The 26,145-nt window shown below is 42.2% G+C and overlaps 1 protein-coding gene across 1 annotated transcript; it reads right to left on the bottom strand.

The window, feature by feature from the left end:
- Positions 1–25,990, bottom strand: CES4A (carboxylesterase 4A; the record flags this gene model as incomplete). Its single annotated transcript, XM_044659431.1, has 14 exons — positions 1–175; positions 277–349; positions 4,981–5,112; positions 9,420–9,588; positions 11,475–11,555; positions 13,511–13,651; positions 15,622–15,660; positions 16,586–16,690; positions 19,039–19,143; positions 20,793–20,946; positions 21,179–21,312; positions 24,057–24,201; positions 24,604–24,804; positions 25,953–25,990. Coding segments are annotated over 14 exons (1,692 nt in total), but the record flags the coding sequence as incomplete, so codon positions are not given.
- Positions 25,991–26,145: the final 155 nt, after the last annotated feature.

The following is a 26,145-nucleotide window of genomic DNA, read 5'->3' on the forward strand; positions in this document are numbered from 1 at the left end:
TCAAGCCTTCTTTCCATGCTGATCTTGAGTTTGATTCTGGGTTTGGATCCTGGTCCAAAAAGCCACTTCTTTCTCCTTCAATTTTATTCCTACCCTCCGTTCTGTGTCCAGCACCAGGTACAACTCTTCCTTCCCATAGAGTGGCCATTCCATCAGGTCATGACCGTTGGGGTCCCTGGAAGTGGGAGAGAGTGCCATTGAACATCAGGGCAGGACAAAGCTATTTTTTTTTTCCTGGCAAGTCCCATGCCCTCAGTGCCTAGCTTTTGTACTCACCCTGTGCGAGCAAAATTGGTCCAGTATTTCATCATGTCTCTGCTGAGTTGCTTCTCCATTTCTGTAGCATATACTGAGGAAAGAGCCAAGAGTAGTGTTTAGGACAATGGGGTCTGTTTATTTATTTTTTCACACTATTTAATTTATTTTTCTGAATATTTTCCCATGATTACACGACACATGTTCTCTCCTTCTCCTCTTCCCTCCCCAACTCCCAGGGCTGACAAGCAATTCCACTGGGTTATGCATGTCTTATTACTGAAAACCCATTTCCATATTATTCATATTTGTAATAGAGTAATCTTTTAAAACCACAATCCCAAATCATAAATGTATATAACCAAGTGATAAATCATGTTTTTCTTCTGTGTTTTTACTCCCATAATTCTTTCTCTAGATGTGGATAGCTTTCTTTTTCATAAGTTCCATGGGATTGTTTTTGATCATTGCTTTGCTATTAGTAGCAAAGTCTTTTACATTTGATCGTCCCACAATGTTTCATTTACTGTGTACAATATTCTCCTGGTTCTGCTCTGTATCACTCTGTATCAGTTCATGGAGGTCTTTCCAGTTCATATAGAAATCAAGCAGTTCATCATTCCTTATAGCACAACAGTATTCTATCACCATCATATACCACCATTTGTTCAACCATTCCCCAACTGAGGGACACTCCCTCGTTTTCCAATTCTTTGCCACCACAAAGAGCGTGGCTATAAATATTTTTGTACATGTCTTTTTCCTTATTATCTCTTTGGGGCATAAACCCAGCAGTGGTATGGCTGGATCAAAGGGCAGGCAGTCTTTTAGAGCTCTTTGGGCATAATTCCAAATTGCCTTCCAGAATGGTTGGATCAATTCACAACTCCACCAGCAATGCATTAATGTCCCAATTTTGCCACATCAATGGCATCTGTTTAGATGCTGAAAGAAGGAGAGTATCCAGCCAGTGTTCTGAAGCCGATGACCCAGCCCTATTCACAGGACATGTATGTGGGCAGGAACAGGGGCTTATGAAGTATAATTTGAGATGTACCTGCCAAGACATTTTTTCCTTCCATGAAATCTGCATCTTTCCCCCATTCCCCCCGAGTATGGAATTGTGCCTCTTTGGTTAAAGTGCTTTTCTCTAGAAAAGGATCGTGTTAAAATGAAAATGTATCACATGGGATAGGAAGTCATTTAGAATCTTAGAACTACAGACTTTCAGAGTAGGAAGGGAGAATGGGATCATAGATTTAGAGTTGGAAGTGACCCAAGAGGTCAAATCCCAAGCCCCTCATTTTACAGATAAGGAAACTGAGGCTTGGAGAGATTAAGGGACTTGGCCAGGGTCATGATCTAGTATCTGAGGCAGTATTTGCACCTAGGTCTTGTTGTTACCTCTCTAATCCAACTACCACTTGGAGTGCATGAACCTAGGACTACATGCTTGACATGATTTTCTAGCCTTTACTTGAACAAGCTTGGAGATGGGAAACTTACTACTTTTCAATAATAATAGTTAGTATCTGAGGTCTGCAAATTGCCTTACAAATATTACCTTCTCCCCATAATAACCCAAAGAGGTGTGCTATTATTATTATTGTTTTACAGATGAGAAAACTGAGACAGACAGTAGCTAAGTGACTCAGCCAGAGTCACACAGCTAATAAGTGAGGTCATATTTGAACTCAGGTCTTCTTGACTCCAGGCCCATTTCTCTATCTACTGTACCACCTACTAGCAAAGGGCAGCCCATTTATCTTCTCATCCTCCCTGCCACCAAAGATTCATGCTCCATAACTGCATTTCCATTTACTCAAGGTACTCTATCCCTAGCTTGCTCACTCAGGCTCAAATAGGTCCTTCCCCGTCTCTCTTATCAAAATTTACCCAGGATGGTTCAAAGCCACTCAAAGTCAGGCTAAGACTTCTTAGGAAAGCAGAATCAATCTGATTAATTGTGCCATGATAAAAATTGTTACGCTCTGAAATTTGTATGTTTATAACTTGCACCCCTTCCTCCTAGTTTTCTCCTCTCAGACTAAGCAGAAAAATAAAATACATTCCTTTCCCATCTGGTAAATCTTCATATCTTTGAAGAAGTGATTGTGCCCTTTCCTACATCTTTTCTTCTCTAGATTAAACTCGTCAAGTTTCTTTAGTTGATTCCTCTACAGCACATTCTCTGGACCTCTACTTGTTCAGGAAGCCTTTTCCACTTTTTATCTTTGTTCCCAGCTGTTACTGACTTTTTTCTGAGATCATTTCCCATTTAACAGATATTTTAAATATATATATATACATACATACATATATATATGCCTTTATTTCTATACATATCTTGTAGGTACCTAATTATTTTCATGTTGTCTCCCCTATTAGAATGTGAGTTTCTTGAATGCAGGGGCCATATTTTTTGCTTTGTATCCTCATGCTTAGCATAATGCCTAATATTTAATAAATGTTTGCTGACTGATTGATTTTTCACCATCCTTGTTGCCTCTAGATTGTCCATATCCATCCTAAAACATGATATTCAGAACTAAATAAAATCCTTGAGGTAAGGGGTTGACCAGGGTAGAGAATAGTTGGCTTATCACTTTTCTTACTCTGCATACTCTGCTATCCAAGATCAATTCAGCCTGAGATCATATTAGCTTCACACCACATCGACTCATTTTAGCCCCCTCTGCCATATTATCATGGAACAATTGATCAGATTGACTCTGTTTTCCTGAGAAGTATTAGTCTGACCTTGAGGGACTTTGAAACAGGCTGGGTATATATATAATTTTTTTTAAATCCTTAACTTCTGTGTATTGGTTCCTTGGTGGAAGAGTGGTAAGGGTGGGCAATGGGGGTCAAGTGACTTGCCCAGGGTCACACAGCTGGGAAGTGTCTGAGGCCAGATTTGAACTTAGAACCTCCTGTCTCCAGGCCTGACTCTCAATCCACTGTGCTACCCAGCTGTCTTTATGCCTGGGTATATTTTGATGGGAAGGAGGGGAAAAGGACACAGGCTGAGTGAGCAGGCTTGGGATAGAATACCTTGAGTAAATGGAAATATAGTTATAGAGCATGATGTCTTTGGTGGCAGGGAGGGTAGGAAGATAAAAGAAAAACCTTGCCTGATTTGGGGGAAAAAAAACAACACAGGGTGTATCAGAAAACTGGAAGAGTAACTCAACCTCTTGTAAATTTGTGTCTTTGGATCAATCATTTCACTGAGGATCATGAGATTGAGAGCTGGAAGGATGATCTTAGAGATCATCTAATCTGTCTCTCTTATTTTATAGATTAAGGAAGTTGAGGTCCAGACTGGGGAAGAACATACAGCTAATTAGTGACAGAACTGATTTTAGTTCATGCCCGAATACTGTCCCTTCATCTCTTCTCTGTTTGCTGGCTTCCTTGGCTTCCTTGAACTCTCAGTTCAAATCCTATTTCTCTCTCTTTTTCTAAACCCTTACCTACTGTCTTAGAATCAATACTATGTATTGTTTCCAATGCGGAAGAGCAATAAGAGCTAAGCAATGGAGACTAAGTGACTTGCCCAGGGTCAAACAGCTGAGAAGTGTCTGAGGCCAGATTTGAACCAAGGATCTCTCACCTCTAGGCTTGTCTCTTAGTCCACTGAGCTACCCAGCTGCCACCCTCAAATCTCATCTTATAAAAAAAGCCTTTCCTGATATCTCTTAATGCTAGTATTTTCCCTCTGATCACTCCCAATTTGGCCTAGATCTCTCTTATTTGTATGTAGTAATTCTTATGTTGTCTCTCCCATTAGATCGTGAGTTGAAGGAGAATAGATTATCTTTTGTCTTTCTTTGTACCCCAAGCACTTAGCACAATGCCTGGCATGTATTTTTTTTTAATTCACTGACTGGCTATTCAACTTCCCTCTGTAGGCCTTAGCTGACATATCTGTCAATGAAAGGACTAGATTAAATAATGTCTAAGACTCCTCCAAGAACAATTCTAAGGTTCCCTCTAGCTCTGACATTCTTAGTTCTAAAGTTCCTCCCCGCTCTGACATTCTATACTCTGGCCCCTTCAAGTCTAACTTTATGTGATTCCACATTTCTGTTTTTGTTGGAAGATAGGCAGAAGGGCAAATTGTACCATGTTCTTCTTTCCTTCCTTAGGGTCACTTGGTAGGGCTACTTTCTTCTGTCATCTTAAGTACCTCTCTCAGCCACTACCCAGCCAATGAGTTTGTAGGGATGACTCTGAGAACAGCAGCCATAGTCATTGTTTGTCTCTCTTGAGGGCTTCATTTAATTGCAGGTATCTTCGTTTAGGTCTTCCCTAACTCAGAATCAGAGTATAGAAGGTATACCCATGCAAGCAAAATGGGGCTGAGCTCCCAGGACTCAGGGATGGAGTGCCCAAATTTTCTCTCATTACTATGATGCCTACTACTCAAACAAGCCCCTATTCCTTCCAGTCAAGTGGCAATGGACTTTATTCCTTGAGATAACGAATAAGAAGGATATATCATCAGGCATATAGGTGGCTCAGTGGATAGAGTGCCAGGCCTGGAGTTGGGAGGACCTGTTTTCAAATTTGACCTTAGACACTTCCTAGTTGTGTGACCCTGGGCAAGTCATTTAACTTCAATTCTCTATCCCTTACCACTCTTCTGCCTTAGGATCAATGTATCCATTTTGAGACAGAAGCTAAGAGTTTTTGTTTGTTTGTTTCTAATGGATATATCACCTCTGGAGAGATGAGTCCCAAGAATAAAGCCAATCTCATCACCATGGTCAGCCACATCACTTCGGGGTTTGACAAGGATCCTGGAGTTGATATGATGTGGGAACTCATAAAAGTAGACAGGAAGACCAGCATCTGCCAGGATAAAGACAAAACAAAAAACTCTTACATCTCTGTGATGCTTTAAAGTTTACAATGTGTTTTCTCACACTGACCCTGTGAATACCAGTCCTTCCAGTAACTCAGGTTCAAAACCTCAGAGTCATCCCCAACTCTCATTTGACGTCACTGACCACATCCAATCAGTTTCTGAGTGTTGGGGATTATACCTCCACTATACCTGACATCTTTTCCTCCCTCTCCTCTCATGTAGCTGCCACCCCCCTGAAGGAAGGACCTCATTCCATTCCTCCACTCATATTGCTAAGGCATAGCTCTGACCACGTCATTCTGCTCTGCAAACATTAGAGGCTCTCTAGTGCTTTGAAGATAGCTCTCCTGTTTGGCATTTAGGTTCTTTACAATCTGACTCAAATCTATTTTTCAATTGACTTCATATTCCTTCTCCTCATATAGCCTATGATCTGACTAACCTGGCCCAACCTGCTGTTCTCCAGACCCAAGATACAGATTCCATTTCCTGTCTCTGGGTCTTTGTATATATAAGTGTCTGGACACTCTCTCCTTACATCTGTCTCTTAGGGGAGTAAAGTAATAACAGCTAACATTTCTATAGTTCTTACTGTGTGCCAGGAACTGTGCTAAATGTTTTAAAAATTATTATCTCATTTGATCTTCACAAGAATCCTGCAAGTTAGCGCTATTATTATCCTCAATTTACAGATGAGGAAATAGAGGTAGACAGATTAAATGACTTGCCTAAGGTCATATAGCTGGCAAACATCTGAGGCTGCATTTGAATGCAAGTCTTCCTGACTTCAGACCCAGCCAGTGCTCTAACAACTGCACCCCTTAGCCCTTTGGGTTCTTAGCTCCTTCAAAGTTCAGTCTCAAGGCTTCTACAAGAAGCCTTTCCAGATCACCCCAATTGTTAGTGCTCTTCCTGACCATAAATTACTTTGTGTGTGTGTGTGTGTGTGTGTGTGTGTATGTGTGTATGTGTGTGTGTGTATTTTTTCAATTTCAGTTATGTATGTCCACATGAATCTAACTAGATATGGCTTATAGACACTCTAACTATCATTAAAATTTCTCCAAGGTAGATTTTGATTCCTTTAGAAGGGGGAGGAGGAGTTTGGGGCCATGAGTCTCGCTGCTCTGCTGTCTTCTGAAAGAGAACATCAAGCTAGAATTATATTTCTCTGTCCTCCTAAAAATCATTAATCTAGGGGAAATAATTTTTAAATTTAAGCCACTATCCTGATTGCGATGCTTTAACAGAGAAGTGCCCTAAACCATATATCCAAAAACTTGACTCCCTTCCCACCAAACACCAGTTACAAAAAAACCCATAGTGAATAGCAAATGAACTTATTCAAGCTGATAGCAAACAGAAATCAGAGAAATTATGTAGATGAGAATATGCTAGACCAGTGGTTCCCAAACTTTTTTGGCCTACCGCCCCCTTCCCAGAAAAAATATTACTTAGCGCCCCTGGAAATTAATTTATTTTATNATTATCCTCAATTTACAGATGAGGAAATAGAGGTAGACAGATTAAATGACTTGCCTAAGGTCATATAGCTGGCAAACATCTGAGGCTGCATTTGAATGCAAGTCTTCCTGACTTCAGACCCAGCCAGTGCTCTAACAACTGCACCCCTTAGCCCTTTGGGTTCTTAGCTCCTTCAAAGTTCAGTCTCAAGGCTTCTACAAGAAGCCTTTCCAGATCACCCCAATTGTTAGTGCTCTTCCTGACCATAAATTACTTTGTGTGTGTGTGTGTGTGTGTATGTGTGTATGTGTGTGTGTATATATATATATGTATGTGTATGTATGTGTGTGTGTGTATATATATATATATATATATATATATATATATATTGGTGGGAGAGGCAGTGAGGTGGTGTAATAGAATGCTGGGTTTGGAGTCAAGACCTGAGTTCAAATCCAGACTAAAACTCTTACTAAGTGACCTAAGTAGGTCACTGTTTAACCCTATTTGCCTTGTTTCTTTATATGTAAGAGCTGGAGAAGGAAATGACAAACCATTTCAGTATTTTTGCCAAGAAAACCTCAAATAGGGTCACAAAAAATCAGACATGACTGAGCAACAACAATATATTTGGCATTTACTTATCTATGTCCATGTTATTTCCCCCCCAGTAGAATGAAACTCCTTTAGGGCAGATAACTGTTTGTTTTCTGTCTTTTAATAGCTAGCAGATTTCCTTGTACATAGTAGGTATTTAATAAATGCATATTGCATTAAGAAAGGAATATAAGTAGTACAAATATTATCATCCCCATCTTAGAGAAGGAAACTTGAACTCATCAAAGTTGAGATGAAAGTTGCTTGATTTGCTGGGGACATGCAGTAAGTAAGTGTTAGAGAATGAACCAATCTATTATGATTCACCGGTGTAATATTTTTTCCACAGTATTGCGTTACCTCTTGAAGGAAGGGGCCAGTGGCATGGGCAGTTATTCCATCATAGGTTCCATAGTCATACCCATTGACCTCTTCCACCAGTAATCTATCTTTCAAGACGCAACTCAGGCTGCCTTCCGTGACTTTGGCCATTTTAGCTTACAGTGATCTCTGCTGACATTTCTAATAATACCTACACAATATACTACTCATATAGAACTTATCACATATTAAAACTGGACATGACCTTAAAATACATGGAACATGGAACACGGTGTTAGAATTGGAAGAAATCTTTGATTATAGTTGGGAGGGTCTTTGGAATAAAGTTAGAACTTAACGTGCTAGAGTTAAGAAGGGACCATAGACTCTAGAATGTTAGAAGGTAGAATATTAGAAATGGGAGGAACCTAAGAGTAGAATGTTAGATCTGGAAGGCATCTTTGACTATGGAATATTAGTATATAGAATGTTGCCAGAGACCTGAGAATATAAACTACTAGACTTTAGATGATGAAATGTAGGAAAAAACCTTAGAAGAGAGAATATTCATATGTAGAATACTGAGAAAGACCTAGACCCATGTTGGTGAACCTATGGCACATGTGCCAGAGAGAGCTGCTCCCTTCCCTCTCTCCACGATGCCTGAGGACATTTTTCACATTATTCGTTCCTCTGCCCATCAGTCCAATGGGAGCACTTCCTCCCTTCCCTGTCTGGGGTAAGGGGGTGGCTTACATGCAGTGTGAGGGTGCAGTTTTGGCACTCAGTCTTCAAAAGGTTCACCATAACTGACCTAGACTATTAGGCTATAGATGATGAAACATAGACAAAGACCTTAGAACAGAGAACATTAGTATGTAGAATGTTGGGAAAGACCTAGACTATTCAGCTATAGATTATGAAATGTAGAAGTGACCTTAGGATCCAGAATGTTAGGGCGAAAGATGATTCTACAGATAATTCAGTCCTGTTGGCTCAGTTTAAGCATCTTGAAATGGAGGCATTGCCTATGGCAGTAGTACAGTGATCCCTCACCTATTGTGGGAGTTATGTTTCAGAGACCACTGCGATAGGTGAAAATCTGTGAAGTAGCAGCGTTATATTTATTTGACTATTTATATATATATATATTTTAAGGTTTTATAAACCCTTCCCACTTTCCTATAAGCCTTTTCCACACTCTTATTAACCTTTCCCACACTCTTATAAACACTGAGCCAATAAGTGCCGGATACAGAACACAGCGCTATGGTTGATTGCCTTTAATTCCATCAGCCAATAGTGTGCCGTGTACAATCTCACGTTGCCAAACTTGCACAAGTGGTAGTGGCATACTGCATTTCCATTGTTCCAGTATAGTATTCATCTGCAAAATCCCATGATATAGAGAAAATTCCAAGATACAGAATTAGAAATATATATATAATTTTTTTAATCCTTAACTTCTGTGTATTGGCTCCAAGGCGGAAGAATGGTAAGGGTGGACAATGGGGGTCAAGTGACTTGCCCAAGGTCACACAGCTGGGAAGTGTCTGAGGTCGGATTTGAACCTAGGACCTCCTGTCTCTAGGCCTGACTCTCAATCCACTGAGCTGCCCAGCTGCCCCCTAGAAATATATTTTTAAAAACCTGTAATACAGTGAAGTCACTGTAAGTGAACCAGAATATAGTGAGGGATGACTGTAATTTGTATATATGTCTTGTCTCCCTAGCTTCCTCTCTGAGGGCAGGGGCTCCTTCTGCTAATATATATGTTTCCACTCCTCCCCTGACTTCTGCCAGTGTCAAGCAGTGGAGATTATATTTAGTGAAAATATTCAGTGACTGAAGAGGTCCACTCTGGGCTTCTCTTGGGTCCAGGTAAATTGTTTTAGGGATGGGGGGTCACCTCTGTGATGACGTGCTGTCTGAATAGCTGCTGTCACAAAAGTTGCATCTCCAGCTATGTCCAGGATATTGTTTCGAGTCATAATTTGTTGCTCAAAGGTTCCTTGGTACTCCTTAAAATCTCCTACATACTTATTCAACAACTGAGGAATTTGGTTCTTGGTGACGTTCTGTAAGGACAAATGAGGGAGGAGAGGGTTAAGACAGCCTAGAACTAACAATTCTTCTAATTTCCATTGTATCCCTTCCACAAGCCATTTTTTAGACCAGTCATTGTCAGAATAATCCACTTTCTGCCTAGATGGTTATATCAATTCTTTGTTCAAACATCTTCATTGACTCTCTAGTGCCAACTAAGTAAAGTTCAAACTTCTTGCCTGGCATTCAAGGCCTTCCACAATGGGGCACCACACTACGTTTCCAATATGATCTTATATTATTCATTTCTATATACTCAAAGGTGAAGTTGAGATGGATTACACTGAATTTCTCCACCTTTGTGCTTTAAAAATGATTATTTCCTATGCCTGGAAAGCCTTCTTTCTCCCTTTTTGCCTACTGAATTCCTAGTTATCTTTTAAAGTCCAAATGAAGGGCTAGTTCCTCCAGGAAACTTTCCTAGATCTCTTTGGTTGGAAATGGCTTTTTCTCCATCATATAGTCTTTTTCTGGCACCTCTCTAATTCATTCATCAAGTGTTATTGCCTACTCGTGTTATCTGTTTCATGACCTAGAGAAACTCCAGCAACACTGGCTAAATTCTCTATGAAGTTTATAGAAGGCCATGAACACGGAGCATGCAGTATGATGTAAGCACAGAGGAGCCAAGATCTTTCCTGGAGGAGAGACCAACAATATCCAGGAAATCATGGTTCCTCTAAGTACTGAAATTCATAATTAGATAATTATGCACAGAACTCTGCGAGGGCAGGGATTATTTATTTTATCTGTATTTGTTGTCTTCTCTAGCACTCAGTACAGGACATTGTGCAGAACAGAACACTAATACATGTTCCCAGGATCATAGATATAGAGGCAGAAGTGGCTGGCCTGGGAGATCATCTAATCTAATCCCCTCATTTTACAGAGTGAGGTCCCTAAAGGATAAATGACCAAGGTCACATAGATAGGAAGAAGAACTAAGGTTCAAACCAAAGTCCTCTTGACTCCCAATTCTTTGATTTTCCCATTAACTAGGTCCTGATTGTTACAAATAAGAAATCCCTTGAAGTAGTCACATATTTTGCACTATTTCCATTGAGTGGGAACCAATGACCATATTCTACAAAATTATAACTTTGAATTGTGTGAATTCACATACATGTAATCACTTTATCAACTACCTAACAATTAGCTGTATACCGTGAGGCATCTCCCAAGGTTATTAGATTTACAATGACCAAAGGGGGAGTTTTAAAGGAGAAGGGGACAAACATTAATTAAGCACCTTCTGGTGCAACACACTGTGCTAAGATGCTTTACAAATATCCCATTAAAAGGAGAAAATGAATTGGGATGGGGCTGCCCGATTAGTTGGTGCTGAAGTCATCTCTGCCCTCTCCCTCCTCCTGCTTTTCCCTTATGTCAATGACTGCCCAAATTTGACTCCTTAATTGTAGAAATGCCCAGGTTAAGTCCAGCCTTGACATAACCTAGGGTTGGTTGGGAAGCCCTGCAGAAGGCTCACAACATTTAATGTTGGACAAGACCTTAGATACCATTCAGTTCGATTTCCTCATTTGACAGATTTAGAGAAGGGAAGTAACTTGTCCAAAGTCACTCAGTCCTCTGACTCCAAATCCAGGGTTCCTTTCATTCTATCAAACATAAGCAGGTAAACCTCTGTAACCTGAGGCCTCAATAAACTGGAAGGTCTCTAGACTCTGATTCCTAGTGCTCCAGAAGGAAAGTAATTTGACCCAAATTTCCAGATAGCCTTACGTTCACTAGGTTTAACAAGAAGCCCATTTCATGGAATGTTCTATCACAGGGAGAAGGAGCCCTTAGACCTCCCTGCCCTCATCTTGTCTCCTTCCCCCAGAGCATGGCTTCTTACCAGAATCAAGCAGAACTCTGATAGCAGTCCGATGACTCTGGATCTAGTCATTATCTGAGGGTTGAGTGGAACCTTCATGATCTAAGGATAAAATGGAATCCCTCAGGTGACCACAGGTGCGTGTACATAGGCATGCAATGAGGGTGAAGTCAGACAAAGAGATTTGGGAGGGGGTTTGCTCTTTTTAGGAGGGAGTGGGAGATCCTGCTGGACTCTTTAAGTTTTTTGTGTTTTAGAACATACTGGGAGAGGTTTTAGGGATCATTTCTAGTGATAGGATAAGATCATATAGTCTGACTCTCTCATTTTATAGAAACAGGAAAGAAGCCCCAAACGGTTTATCTAAGGTCACCCTAGTAGTAAGTAACACAGTCAATGTTCACTCCACCCCAAAACACACATGCACACATGCACACATATGTACACATACACTCAAACACACACACACACACACACACACACACACACACACACACACACACACACACACACCCTTGTCCTTTATAGATGTTTTGGTAAATGTTAACAACTGATTTTTCAGAAAAAGAAGGGGAAAAAGGCACATGCATCACACTTTTAAGTTTAATCTGCATTGTTAATATTTTCCTCATCCCTTTCATAAATCTAGACAATCAATGGAATAAAACATCAAACTCTGATTTGTAACATTTGCCAATTTCAGAAATGTAAAGTGTTTCCCACTAAAGCTTTAACAGTTGAGGGTGCCTCTAGGTGGCTCAGTGGATTGAAAGAGGTCCTGGGTTCAAATCAGACTTCAGATACTACTTAGCTATGTGACCCTGGGCAAGTCACTTAATCCTCACTGCTTAGCCCTTACTGATCTTCAGCCTTGGAACCAATATATAATATTGATTCCAAGACAGAATATAGCATGCTAGAGATGCAATGGATCTTAGAACACAGCCTCTCAGAGATGCAAGGGGTCTTAGAACACAGAATGGCATCCACAGGGGTCCTTAGGACAGAGAAAGTCAGAGAGGCAAGGGAGCTTAGAATACAGAATATCAGAGATGTAAGACATCTTAGAATACAGAATGTCAAAAGGCAAGGACCCTTGGGACACAGCATGCCAGAAACACAGGACCTTAGAACATAGCATGTCAGAGATTCAAGGGATCTTAGAACACAGAATGTCAGAAACAAAGGGGTCCTTAGGATGGAGAAAGTCAGAGATGCAAGGGTCCTTAGAACATAGCATGTCAGAAAGGCAAGGGATCTTAGAACACAGCATGTCAGAGAAGCAAGGATCCTTAGAACAAAGCATATAGAGATATAAGGAATCTTAGAACACAGTGTCAGAAGGCAAGGGACCTTAGAACATAGAATGTCAGAGATACAGGGAACTTAAGAACAGAGAAAGTCAGAGACACCAGAGACCTTAGACCTTAGACCCTGCCAGAGAGGCAAGGAAGCTTAGAACACAGAATGCCAGAGACATTTGGGACCTTCAAATATAGCATGTTAAAGATTCAAGAGATCTTAGAATGTTAGAGACACAGGGGACCTTCGAATGTAGGTCAGAGATTCAAGTGATCTTAGACTTTAGAATGCTTGAAGACAAGGGATGTTAGAACACAGAATGACAGAGAATCAGGAGACCTATCTTAAAATACAATATATCAGAGCTAGATGAGATTTAGAACAAAGAACATGAGAACTAGAAGAGATCTTAGAGGTCACCTAGTCCAACCTTCTCAGTTTATTCATGAGGGAACTGAGGTTCAGAGGTAGGAAGTAACTCACCCAAGGCCACATTTTTAGTAAGAAGAAGATCTGGGACTGAAACTCAGATTTCCCAATAGTCCAGTTTGCTTTCCACTGGACCACGGTGCCTTCAGCAACTTTGGACCTGGCTAGCTTCTGAGGTTGGAGGGAACTCTATCTCTATCTCTGTTTTCTTATTACTCCCTCTGTGGGTTATGAGGTGTCAGAAGCAGGCTCAATTGTGAAGGCTTGGAGACCTCCTTCCCTTCTCCCTTCCCCTCCCTCTGCTTCCCCTCTCCCCTGACTCTTACATAAGGGAGAAGCCAGTTGAATTCGAGTCTGTTCACACCCAGGAGGTAGGGGATCTGTTGGAAATTCCCTTGAGCCAGAAGCACTTCAGGGCTGTCAGTGAAAACGAAGTTATCCACCACGGCGGGTACACACCAGATGATCTAGGAGACAACTCAAGTTTAGTCCTTGGCAAAGGTAGAGATAAATGCTGCTCCAATTTCCCCAAATCGCTCTGGTCAGAATCAATAGGGGTGGCCACTCAGTTTGCAGGCCACTAGTGCCCTCTGGTGGGCACAGCTTGCTCTATCTAGCACGTGGGTGATGAAAGGCCCTCTGGGAGATTCTCTGTATCCTTCCGACCCCAACATCTTCTCTACTCCTTCTGCCTGAAGCAGCCAACGTAAGATGAGATCTAGAGCTGGAAACACGTCATCTAGCCCTACCTTCCTCTTATTTTACAGAAGAAGAAATATACCTAGAGAGGGCATGTGACTTGCCCAAAGTGATACAGAGAGTGTGTGGATTGGTCTGGAGGTCTGGGGAGAAGGTCTTGAAGCATGCACAGGTATTCCCTGCCTGGTTTTGGTCCAAGCTGCCATGTAGAAGCCTGGGAATACACCCATTTCCAGCCATATTCAACTGAGGGACTGGAATTATGAGATGACCAAAAGTTAGGGAGCTACTGGAAGAATTGATGATCCAGGGATTGCAGAGCCAGAACTGAATGGGTACAGAAAAGGGGGGCAGCACCCCTTGAATGGTTCTCTTTCCCTTTGTGAGGTTGACAAGACAACTTAGTTCTGCTCCTGAGGAGTCAAGAAGGGACAGCAGCCCAGTCCCCCATTGGGAGCACATTGTTACCTCGACCTACTTCTTTCCTAATCTCAGGCGAATCAGTCATCTATAATGGAAATTTCTAGGTGAATTGGGCACCACCGGACATCCCATCAGAAGTTCCATCACTGGATAAAACTGAATGGACACAGAACCAGCGGCCATCAAGAATGACAATGGTCAATGGCTGTGGAAGTAGCTATAGATCCCATTTTGTATGCCCTCATTTTGTATGCCCAACCCCAAGTCATCATGCCTTCCAGCTCTGCAGCCAATTTGTAGATTTTCCATCATCCCACAGTAATGATTTCTCAGGAATATATGACCAGAAATAGGTTTATTTCAGGGTTCTACAGACATAATCTCTGGGATTGGGACCAGGCAGGGGATATCTGTGCATGCTTCGAGGACTAGCTCTGGGTAATTCAATCCACCCTTGCTACATACATACACACAGACAGACTTTATATGTGCGTACATGTACTGACATACATGCATAGATACACAGACATACACACATGTATGTACATGAACATGCATGAATAAATATATTTGTGCTATTTGACCGTACATTTTATACACACTGCCATGTATATATATAATTATATAAATATAGCATATACTTATATAAAAATAGCATATAATTTTATAAATATATGCACATACTTATCAGCACCACTATGTATACACACAAACACACATGGGATATATGTATGCTAACATGATACATGCATGTACATGTGCATCTACACACAACCACCTACATGTATAGACACCCGTGTATGTGTTCATGTGTGTGTATGTATATATATATAAATATATATATATAAAGAGTAGCTAGGAGGTACAATGGATAGAATGCCAGATCCAGAGCCTGGAAGACCTGAATTCAAATCTGGTTTTAGACACTAACTGTGTAACTCTGGGCAAGCCACTTCACCCTTTTTGCCTCAGTTTCTTTAGCTGTCAAATGTACTAGAGAAGGAAATGGCAAACCATTTGACTATTTTTGCCAAGAAAACCCCAAATGAAGTCAAAAAGAGTTAGCTACAACTGAAATGACTGAACAACAAAAAATACATGTATAGACACAGACATGAAAACATACTTTAGTCAAGACTGCAGCCTTTTGATGGTAAAACCTCCAAGAGCCACAACAATGGTCTGGACTGAACTTGCTCCCTCAGGCCTACCTAGGAATCTCTGCAAAGGAGTATTTTTTGCATCTTGTCTCTGCCTCACACAACTTGGGCAAACTCAGGAGTCACCTTAAGGTTTGGAAGTCACAGCGACGTACCTCCATAGGTTTACTGTTGGGGTGCAGTTGGAAGAACTTCTGTGGTGAAGAGAAGACAAGGTCAGGGTGAGTTATAGACAGTTTTGGGGTCTAGACTGAGACAAAGAAGCAGGATGGTTCAGATGGGAGATTTAAGGGAGAATGCCCAGCCCAACCTGGTTAAAAGGAGGGAGCCAAGGAAAAGAGGAGAATAACTTCCTTCCTTCAATCTTAAACTTTTATGGCACAGGTTTGGGTTTGATTCATTCATTCTGGATGAATTATGGGTAATATGAGTACTGGGAGAAGGGGAATGTAGAGTTGGGGATGTTGGGGATGGCTAGTTTCAAAGCAATGAGAAAAAGAATAGAGACACAGAGACAGAGGAGAGACAGAGAGAAACAGATAGAAAGGGACAGAGACAGAATGGCAGAGTCAGACAGATCAGAGACAGAAAAACAGAGAGATACAGGAGAGAGAGAAGCAGAGACAGAGAGAGACAGAAACAGAAACAGAGAAAGACAGAGACAGATAGAGAGGGACAGAGACAGAGACTGTGTTTGCTCCTTGGGTCTCCTCAATCAAGTCCTTTGGCCCTTAGGGTCCTTAGCTGTAAAATAAGAAGTTTGAACTGGCTGGTCTCAAATGTCCTTTTCTTGAAGGCAGGGACTATCCCTTTATCCTCAGGGTATATAGTACTTGGCACACAGTAAGTGTTTATTAAATAAATGCTCTAAATCTATGGCCTGGTAGAAGGTCTGTTGGGGGAAAGAAGGTGAAGACTATGCCCCAGGAACCATGGATCTGTTGGCGATGCCAGGAAACTCCCAGTGAGTTGGCAAATCTTATACACCAGCCGATAGGAAGGGGTCCAGGCTTAGGTAATACCTTTGTGAGTCCCATGACTAAGGCTGGGACATCCATTCAGAATCAGCTCTTGCTAAACTAAATAAATTATTTTCCTTTCCTTTCTAAGAAAACCTACCATCTCATTAGTCACCCTCAGGATCTCCTTCTCTGTCTTTGATCTGAGGCATTGCACCAGGGCCTGGGTACTGTTGGTTTCACATTTGGCCACTTTAGCAATTTTCTGTAGGTAGAGGGAGCAAGAAGTCAATATTTGCCTCTGTTTCACCAACCTCCCCCTGGGTCTCCCTGGTTCCATTGCTTCCTGCCAGGGCACCTGCTTCGGCTATGAACTCAGTTTCTAGGGCCCCTAAAGGATCCCTAAAGGATAGCTGTCTTCCTGGAGCAAGAGTGACCTTGAATCTATGGCACAGACTCATTACCTACATCCCAGTCCTTTGGGATGTATAGCCCCAAATGTGACTGATGCGAGGTTGAGGCCCTGAGTCATTCCGCTCTCTACCCTCTTATCCTATGCAGAGCCAGGATCCCTTTTATGAAGCCAGGGTCTTGTTCTCTAATGAAAGGAAGTAAGATGTAATGGAAAGACTATTACATAGTCAGGAAACCTGGATTAGCTTCTTGGCCTTGATACACTTTTGGGTAGGGGACATCTCATCTATACTTTGCATCTCTCTAGCTCCTAAACATATTGCTAAATATTTACTGTATTTGTGTGACAAATTAGTTACCAAACTTCTGTCTGTTTCTTCATCTGTGTAGTCAGGATATGAATACTCACAATACCTGCCTCACCAGATTGCAGTGAGCTGAAAAGGTGAGCTATTCATATTGTTAATGACAACATCTAAGTGGAAATGTCTCTGGCAGTCCAAAGTAGCTCTGGGTTTGGCTGTCTAGGGAACAATCAGGAGTTCATCACCAGAGGACTGGGAGGAACTCCTACACTATTGGATTGTTGAGATTCAGACCAGTCTAGGGGCAGAAAAATGTTCTAGAAGCATCATTATCTATTCAATAAGTCCAAAATAGAACTAATTACCTTCCTCATTCAATCCGTCAATCCTACTTCCATTGGTGGCACCATCATCCCCTAATTATCCAGATTCCAAACTTCTTTGACTCAGCTAAAATCCCATCCCATCCCATCACCTGTATGTACCACCTTCTCCATGAAGCCTTATTGGAAAATATCCTTTTTCCTCTTATAAGGTACTTTGCCTGGATGTTACTTTGGGCTTGATGCCATTTGACTTTGTATAATTATTTTTATACATATTGTATTTCTCCTTTTGTATTTTAATTAAACTTTTCAAGGGTATTAATTTTCATTTTTCATCTTTGTATCCCCAGTGCTGAGTATAGGTCCTCACATAATGTCAAAGCTTAGGCTTGGGTGGGACAAAGTCCTGGATACCCCATCTTAGTTAAGGATGGAGAAAATTGGAAAAGGTGCTTAATTGTAGAAGATGATAAATAGCGACATGTAGGACTGATCTTCCTTCCCCCTAGTTCCATGTTGCTCAACCTATGGCATGTGTGTGTGGGGTGCTGCTCCTTTTCCCGTCTCCACTGTGCCTGAGGACATTTTTTCACATCACCCACCCCTCTGCCCAGCAGCCCAATGGGAGCATGTCCTCCCTCCCTGTCTGGGATAAGGGAGCAGCTCACCTGTAGCATGAAGGTGCAGTTCAGGCACTCAGTCTCTAAAAGGTTCACCATCACAGCCCTAGGGTCATATCTCAGGTATGGTCCTTTTTCACCCAGAACTCATGTTGATCTTATTCTAGGTACCTTTCCCCCTGCCCCAAAGCATCAGTCCTTTACCAATGAAGAAAATATGTCCTAAGATAAACTTCCTTTATTCTCCTCCATACCTATCTTATGACCACACTGTGGGGTGATAAGTTCCACAACCTCTTCCTTCCCCCTAGTCTTGTCCCAGATGGAAAACAAATCCTAGGAACATAGTTGGCACAGAAAGATATTTGCTACACATTTTTGGGACTTGGCCAATATGGATATTTGTTTTGCTCAACTATGCATATTTGTTACGAGGATCTTATTTTTCTTTTTTTTTTTCATGGAAAGATGTAAGGAAGAAAAAATAAATGTTGAAAAAATATGATATAAAAATGTTTGTTGAATTAAATGAAAGAAGTACATCTTTGGCAGAAGGACCAAGGTTCTCAGCCTGCTTCTTTTTCTACTCTTGGGGTTTTATAAATGTTGGCACTCTCCTTTAAGGTGCGTAATTTGAATCTGTTATCCTAAAAACTACACTCCCCAGCAAAACTAGGATTCCCAGAACTCCACTCCCTGTCATTATGTGCTGATGTAGACAGGACATGAATTAGGTGGAATTTCGTGCCTCGCTCTCTTTTTCCTTCCTGTTGTGGCTTTGGTGGAGCAGGGATTTTTGAGCTGGTAGAAAAACTTAGTCACGTGGTTCTGTTTTGTCAGATAATAAACTTCATAAAAATAATACTTGAAGAACATTCATTTAAATCTTACAAGGGGGAAGGGTAGTCCTTCTTGGTCACTCTCAGGATTTTGATTTAGGACACTGACCTTGGCAATCTTCAGGGGCTCATAAGAGATGAAGATCTTCATGAGGGCTGTTCCACTTTGAGAGATGGCCCGGTGGAAGAGGCCCTTGGACAAAGGAGACAGAATCTAGAGAAACCCAGAGGGAGAAGACAACAGATGAAGATGTTATTGTAGAAAGATCACTGAATTTGGAGTCAGAGTAACCAGGTTCTTTTCTGTTATATGACTTCAAATAACAACTTCTCTGGACTCTCAGCTATAAAATTAGGGAGTTAGACCTCTAAGGTCCTTTCTAGTTAAACATTGTAGGTAAGAGCTGAGAGGTTACATGATGGCAGGGTGATTTCAGAAGGCTAAAGATGCCATTTCTGCAGAAGCATTTGTTTGGAGGCATGGCAGTGGGCATGAGCATATGGAGATATTTAAAGGAAGGTATATCTGTAGGCAAGCCTATTTCTCTATGCTGGCTTATATCTTTGTGCTGGCCTAGTCCATTGAGGCCTGTCTTTATAAATGTCTGCCAGTGTTCAGAAGGATCTGCGTGAAAATAGTTCATATGTCCACCCATATGCAAAACATAATAAATGAGAAATGAAGGGCCATTTCTCAACTTCCTTCCCCCAACTTGAACTCACAAGTTAGGTTTCCTGGATGGATGGATGGATGGATGGATGTGTGTGTGAGGCTTCTAAAAGATTCAAGGTGCTCTATGGGCCTATATTTTTACAATTATAACTCACGAGCCCCCATTGGTGTGCTTACCTTTAATAGTCAACCAGTAGAGACACTTATTTCACTTCAAAGGCTTTTGCCTAGATATTATGGTAAGAAAGGTATAAACCCAGGACATACTTTACCACAAATACACACAGCATCACTGGGAAGAATGGGCACACACATAGAATAAAAGTAGAGAGTTGTCCACTTAGGAAACATGTATGAGCCAAGGTAACTCATGCCTCTAATGCTATTGATCCCTGATGTTCTTTCTCTTCTCAGAATGCCCTCATACCATTTCCCTGAGCACTGTTATTCTTCTGGGAATGTTGCTCCACTGCCTTTCCTGGGCTTGCTCCTTACCGATTGGGTTGTTTCCTACTGGGAAAGGGGGGAGGTGGAGAAAGAAATCCCCAACTCCACCAAGAGAGGAATGATTCCTTCTTAGATGCTGGGTTCTTCTTATATATATGATTTTCTTCTTGACTCCCAAAGTTCACACTCCTCAGAACTCTCTCCTGCTTTGACTGTTTCCTAGAGAGTTGTTTGCTTTTTAAAGGAGCAAGGCCAATTTTTTGGCTTGCCAATAGCTATTCATTCTAATTCCTAAGGACTTCACAACTTAAAAAAGGTTAAGAGTGTAGATACATCTTTAAACTTTGTTGAAGACCCTGAATTTTGTTGTCTGCTACCTTTCTCTTACCTTCTGTAATTACAACTACTGGACTGAGGGATGGAGGGAGGGGAAATCACTGGATCAGGGGAGTATCCTGACCAACTTGCCTCTACTATAAATCATAAATTTACTTTTGAAGGGATCACAGAGTTCTAGTCCAACTATCTCATTTTATAAATTCAGTAGAATGAGACCCTAAGAAGTTTATGTGACTTGCCCAAAGATACACAGAGAGTAGGCATCAGAGTCAGAATTTGAACTCAGTTCCTCTCACTCTCAAACCAGTGAGCTTTCCACTATATCACACTGGGCACAAGAGCTAGAAATAATGTTAACCTCCTTATCCCCCTCCTATGGCCTATTTCCCATCACCCCCACTCACCAGCCCTGAAATAGATATGGCTCCTGAGGACTGGCCAAACAGGGTCACAGAGCTGGGGTCCCCGCCAAAAACTGCGATATTCTCTTGCACCCAACGTAGAGCTGCTAACTGGTCCAGTAGTGCCCAGTTCCCTCGGGCATGGGTATCTCCAGTGCTGAGAGTCAAAATCCACTCAGATTCTGGAGACAAGCCTCTGCCTCCAGTACAACTTTGCCAGCATTCTCCAGCTCTGCTGGCCCTCACGGTCCCACCCCTACTTGACCCCATCTTCATGTGACTGTGTACCACATGGCCCCACCCTTAGTCCTAGGCTGCCCATCTCTGTTGGACCCCACCCTGACCTATCCCTTTTCCAGCCCCCTCTAAGGATTCCTCCCAATTCTTACCTGAGGAAGCCCAGTATGCCAAGTCGATGCTGGATGGAAACCACCACCACATCTTCAAGGGCAGATAGCACAGAGCCATCATAGGTGGAAGCTGATCCCACCAGGAAGGCACCACCAGGAAACCAAACCATCACCTACAGAAAGCCAAGCAGACAGCTGCCCCTACCTACCCAGATGTTCTGCCATACCGACCACCAAATGATCCTTCTGGCTGTCTTCATGGGCTAAAATGACTCCAGCACCCTTTTGTGTATTGTCTTCCCCTATTTGATTGTGAGTTCCCTGAGCACAGGGATGCTATCTTCTTATTTATCTTTCTAGCACTTAGCACAGTGCCTGGCACATAAAAGGTAACTAATAAATATTTATTGAATCAAATTATAAGCTGTGGAGAGAGTACTGGTCCAAATATCAAGAGATGTGGATTGTAAACTAGCTGTGCCAACTCAATGAAAAATTACCTATCAAAAGCCTACCAGGGGCAACTAGATGGCTCAGTGGATTGAGAGCCAGACCCAGAGATGGGAGGTCCTGGATTCAAATCTGACCTCAGACACTTCCTAGCTGTGTGACCCTGGGCAAGTCACTTGACCCCCATTACCTACCTTTACCACTCTTCTGCTTTGGAACCAATATACAGTATTGATTCCAAGACAGAAGGTAAGGGTTTAAAAAAAAAGCCTACCCTGAATCGCACTGTTAGGTACTAGGGATGATGACCAAAACAGAAAATCCTCCTGGCACTTATATTCTTACTTATATTCTTTATGAGTGTTCGTCCATTTCCTTTTCCTTCAAATTATATTCTCATCTTCATGCTACAGAATGACTGACATAATGAGTGCTTAAAAAAAAAAAAACCTTACCTTCTGTTTTAGAATTTATACTAAGTATTGTTTCCAGGGCAGAAGAGAGGTAAGGGCCAGACAGTTGGGGTTAAGTGACTTGCCCAGGGTCACACAGCTAGGAAGTGTCTGAGGCCAGATTTGAACACAGGACCTCCCATCTCTACGCCTGACCTCAATCCATTGAACCACCCAGCTGCCCCTTTCCTCCACTTTCTAGCACAATGTACTCTTCCTAACAGACTCCTATCAAGGGCTGGTTGAATGAACTGAGTATATACACTGATGGACTAACTCAAAGGGTTCCCCAGCCAATTATGCCGTATATAGAACCTAGGCAATGTGTCTTTTGGACTTCACAGCCTGCAGGGGGATGTATTGGATCCAATATAGGTGGCAATCAGCAATTTAATTCAGTTCAATAAGAATTTATTTCAAATTTGCTTTGGGGAAAGAGAGACTTGGGGAGAGTATTTGGCTTTGACTCCCAAGTAGGAAGAGTAGACTGGAGAGAAGGGGTAGAAGGGAGCCACAGCTTTGTCGGAAGCTCTGCGAGAGCTCTTAAGAAGAACTGCAATGACCTGGTTCTGTGATACAGGGAGAGCTAGAGGGATCTGTGACCTGAGGGCAGTGGGAGCCTGGCCAGTATAGAACTGACCACTTGGGGACTTCTTCCACGGCCTGACATGACTGCTCTTTCCCTCTTCTGGTTAGCTGGGGATGGTAGCTTCTCTGTTTTTCCTCTGCTCTCTTTAATTTCAATCCTATTAACCTGTAATAAAATCATACTGGCTGGCAGAAATGCTAAGCCCTGCCTGTATTTGATGTTAAGCTTACAGCCAGGGAGAAGATACAGGAAAGAACACTCCTCATTCGAGGGAGATGAAAGATTTGAGTTGTTAGGACGAAGTTGGAGAATTGGCACGAGCCTGTATCAGGCTGGCAGGAGAATTGAGGACTTTGATACTCCTGAGCCAATAAGAGTGGCAGGCTGAGTTGGGGCTAGCTGTGGAAAAGCACACTTTGATTTTTCACTTTTAAAGATGAATTAAATTAAGGAAAAGAATAATTAAGATGATTAGATTCGTTTTTTATTGTCACTGTCAGTGACAGTGAGCTGGTAGTTTTGGCACCTAACAGGTTACTTCCCCACTTCTAATAAAAACCTCAGCCATTTCCTGAATGTCTATTGTGCGTGGGGGCAATGTATTGGGCACATTTTGCAGATGAGAAAACTGAGGCCTAGGAAGATTACATGATTTCTTACTCAAGGTCATTTTTTTTCTCCAGATTGGGTTAGATTTCCAATTTTCTGGGTTCCAGGATTTCTTAGAGGTTTGAAATTCTTCCCTGCTTTAAAAATACTAGGTTGGAAAATCCCTTCCATCTGGAATGCTTTATGGTCCGTACTTGATGAATGGCAGCTGAAATCTTTTGGGAAGCAGCCTTATTCCCCCCATCAACCCCTTCTCCTCAAGAGAAGAGTTAGTTGCAAAAGTGAATAACATGGAAATAGGGATCAAGTGATAACATTCGTACAACCTAGTGGAATGGCTTGTCGGCTCTGGGAGAGGGGAAGGAAGAGGGGAAGGAAAGAAAATGAATCATGGAAACGTGGAAAAATATAGTAAAAAATAAATAAATTTCTTTAAAAAGGGGAGAGAGAGAAGAGTTAGCTAGACAGCTAGGGGATGCAGTAGATAGAATATGGTTTTTGGAATCAGAAAGAACTGAGTTCCAAAGCCTACCTCAGACATTTACTAGTTGGGTGACCCTGGGCAAGTCACTTAAACTCTGTTGGCCTCAGTTTCCTCAACTGTAAGATCAGAATACAAATGGTACCTACCTCACAGGGTTATAGTTAAGTGACTTGTCCAGGGTCCCCCAGCTAGGAAGTATCTGAGGCAGGATCTGAATTCAGGTCTTCCTGACTCCAAGTCTAGGAACCTTTCTAGGGCATCAAGCTGCAGTTTTTCTTGAAGGAGATGTCTGAGCTGGGGAGAAGAGAGGGGTAGGGGTGAAAGGTGACTCACCGGTAACCGAAGACCTCCCTTCTGGGCACTGGCTGGTGTGTATATGTTCAGATACAGGCAATCTTCCCGGAATTGCAGAAGGACGCCGGGTTTTTGGTTTGAAAAGTACAAGTTCGTGATTTGGCCCCAGGATGGTTGGAGGCACCTGAAGAGCAGAAAAGGGACTCAAATGCTTGGGGGGACAAAGAACCCCTGTGGAAAAGCCCTCTGCAGAACAACAATCACCACCCACCCTCCTCAAATCCTCAAGGCTCCTCTCTTGCAGGGAAACCTTCTCTGATCATCCTAGGACCCAGGAGTCTTTCTCAGCCCAGCTCAGAGCCAGCCCAGAAGTGTTAGAGAAAACTCAATTACAAGCTGTTCTGGGGAGAAGACCCAGAGGGTTGCAGGAAACATGGCACAGGCCATTAGGTAGCTTCCCTAATAAGTTAGATTCCCACCTAGGTTGGCTGCAGCTCTGCTTGGAGGTGGGGGATAGAGCCAGGTGGCCTCCTCTAGTTCCTTCTCACCCTCCTAAACCCCCAAAAGCTAAAGTTGAGAATCTCACGCAGGAGGGAAGGTGGCTGCATTTCTTAAGTTGTCCCAAGATTCAGGAGGCTCTGGTGGAGCAAATCTCAGGTTGCCCAAAGGGGGTTTGGCAAAAGGAACCCCCAGGTAAATGTTGACGATTGTTTTCCCCACGTGGGTCTGCTTTCCCTGGAGGACACCATACTTCGTGGCTGCCACAGGCCGGCCTGAGTTCCCTAGGGAGTCAAGGAGAGCAGTTTAGAGGGTGAAGAAGTATACCGGAGTGTACTTGAATCACTGAACTTGCAGTCAGGAGACCTGGGTTCAAATTCTGCTTTGGACAACTACTAGCTGTTTGATCATGGGCAAGCCTTGGTTTCCCCAGCTGTAAAGTGGAAACAATAATCTTATGTCATAGGTTCCTAAAACACTTTGAAAACATTAAAATGCTCTCTAGAAATTTGAATTATTATTACTTTTATGATTCTGGGCAAATCATTTCCCCATACTTCCTGAGCTTCAATTATTTCCTCTACATAAAATGAAGGGTTGGATTTGATAATCTCTATGGTTACTTTTGGTGGGGTAGCCAGGTGGCACAGTGGGTACAGTGCCAAGCTTGGAGTCAAAGATTCATCTCCCTGAATTTAAATCTGTTCTTAGACACTCACTAGATCCTGGGCAAGTCACTTTAGCCATTTTGCCTTAGTTTCCTCATCTGTAAAATGAATTGGAGAGAGGGAAGGTAAGTGGTTTAGTGAATTGGGAGCCAGGCCTAGAGAGTGAGGTCCTGGGTTCAAATTTGGCCTCAGACACTTCTTAGCTGTGTGACCCTGGGCAAGTTCACACATTGACTTTTTAAAAAAAACACCTCACTTTCTGTCTTAGAATCAATACTATATATTGGTTCCAAGACAGAAGACCAGTAAGGGTTAGAAAATGGGGGTTAAATGACCTGCTCAGGGTCACACACCTAGGAAGTGTGTAGAGAAGGGACTCAAGTGCTTGAGGGTCAAAGAACCCCTGTGGAAAAGCCCTCTGCAGAACAACAATCAGTACCCACCCATCTCAAATCCTCAAGGCTCCTCTTTTGCAGGGAAACCTTCTCTGATCATCCTAGGACCCAGGATTTTTTCTCAGTCCAGCCTAGATCCAGCCCAGAACTATTAGAGAAAACTCATATTACCAGCTGTTCTGAGGAGAAGATACAGATGGTGAGGCCAATTTTGAATCCAGGACCTTCCATTTCTAAGCCTGGCTCTCAATCCACTGAGTCACCTATCCTGCCCCCCACAGTATTGATTCTAAGATGGAAGGTCAGGGTTAAACAACAAAAAAAGAGCTGAAGAAGGAAACCACTCCAGTATCTTTGTCAAGAAAACCCCTGCTAGGGTCATGAAACAATCACTACCATTAACAACAATCAACAACAATCACCTTTATTTTTGACCCTGTGATCTATAAACAGGCAACTCAGAAACATTCGGATGCTAGAGTTCTTTCAGTGTAAAATGTCCTGGAATATTGTCTCTGTTGCTTTGGGAAGCGTGTGTGTGTGTGTGTGTGTGTGTGTGTGTGTGTG

This window comes from Gracilinanus agilis, chromosome 2 (assembly GCF_016433145.1).
Source record: "Gracilinanus agilis isolate LMUSP501 chromosome 2, AgileGrace, whole genome shotgun sequence".
Taxonomy (NCBI): Eukaryota; Metazoa; Chordata; class Mammalia; order Didelphimorphia; family Didelphidae; genus Gracilinanus; species Gracilinanus agilis.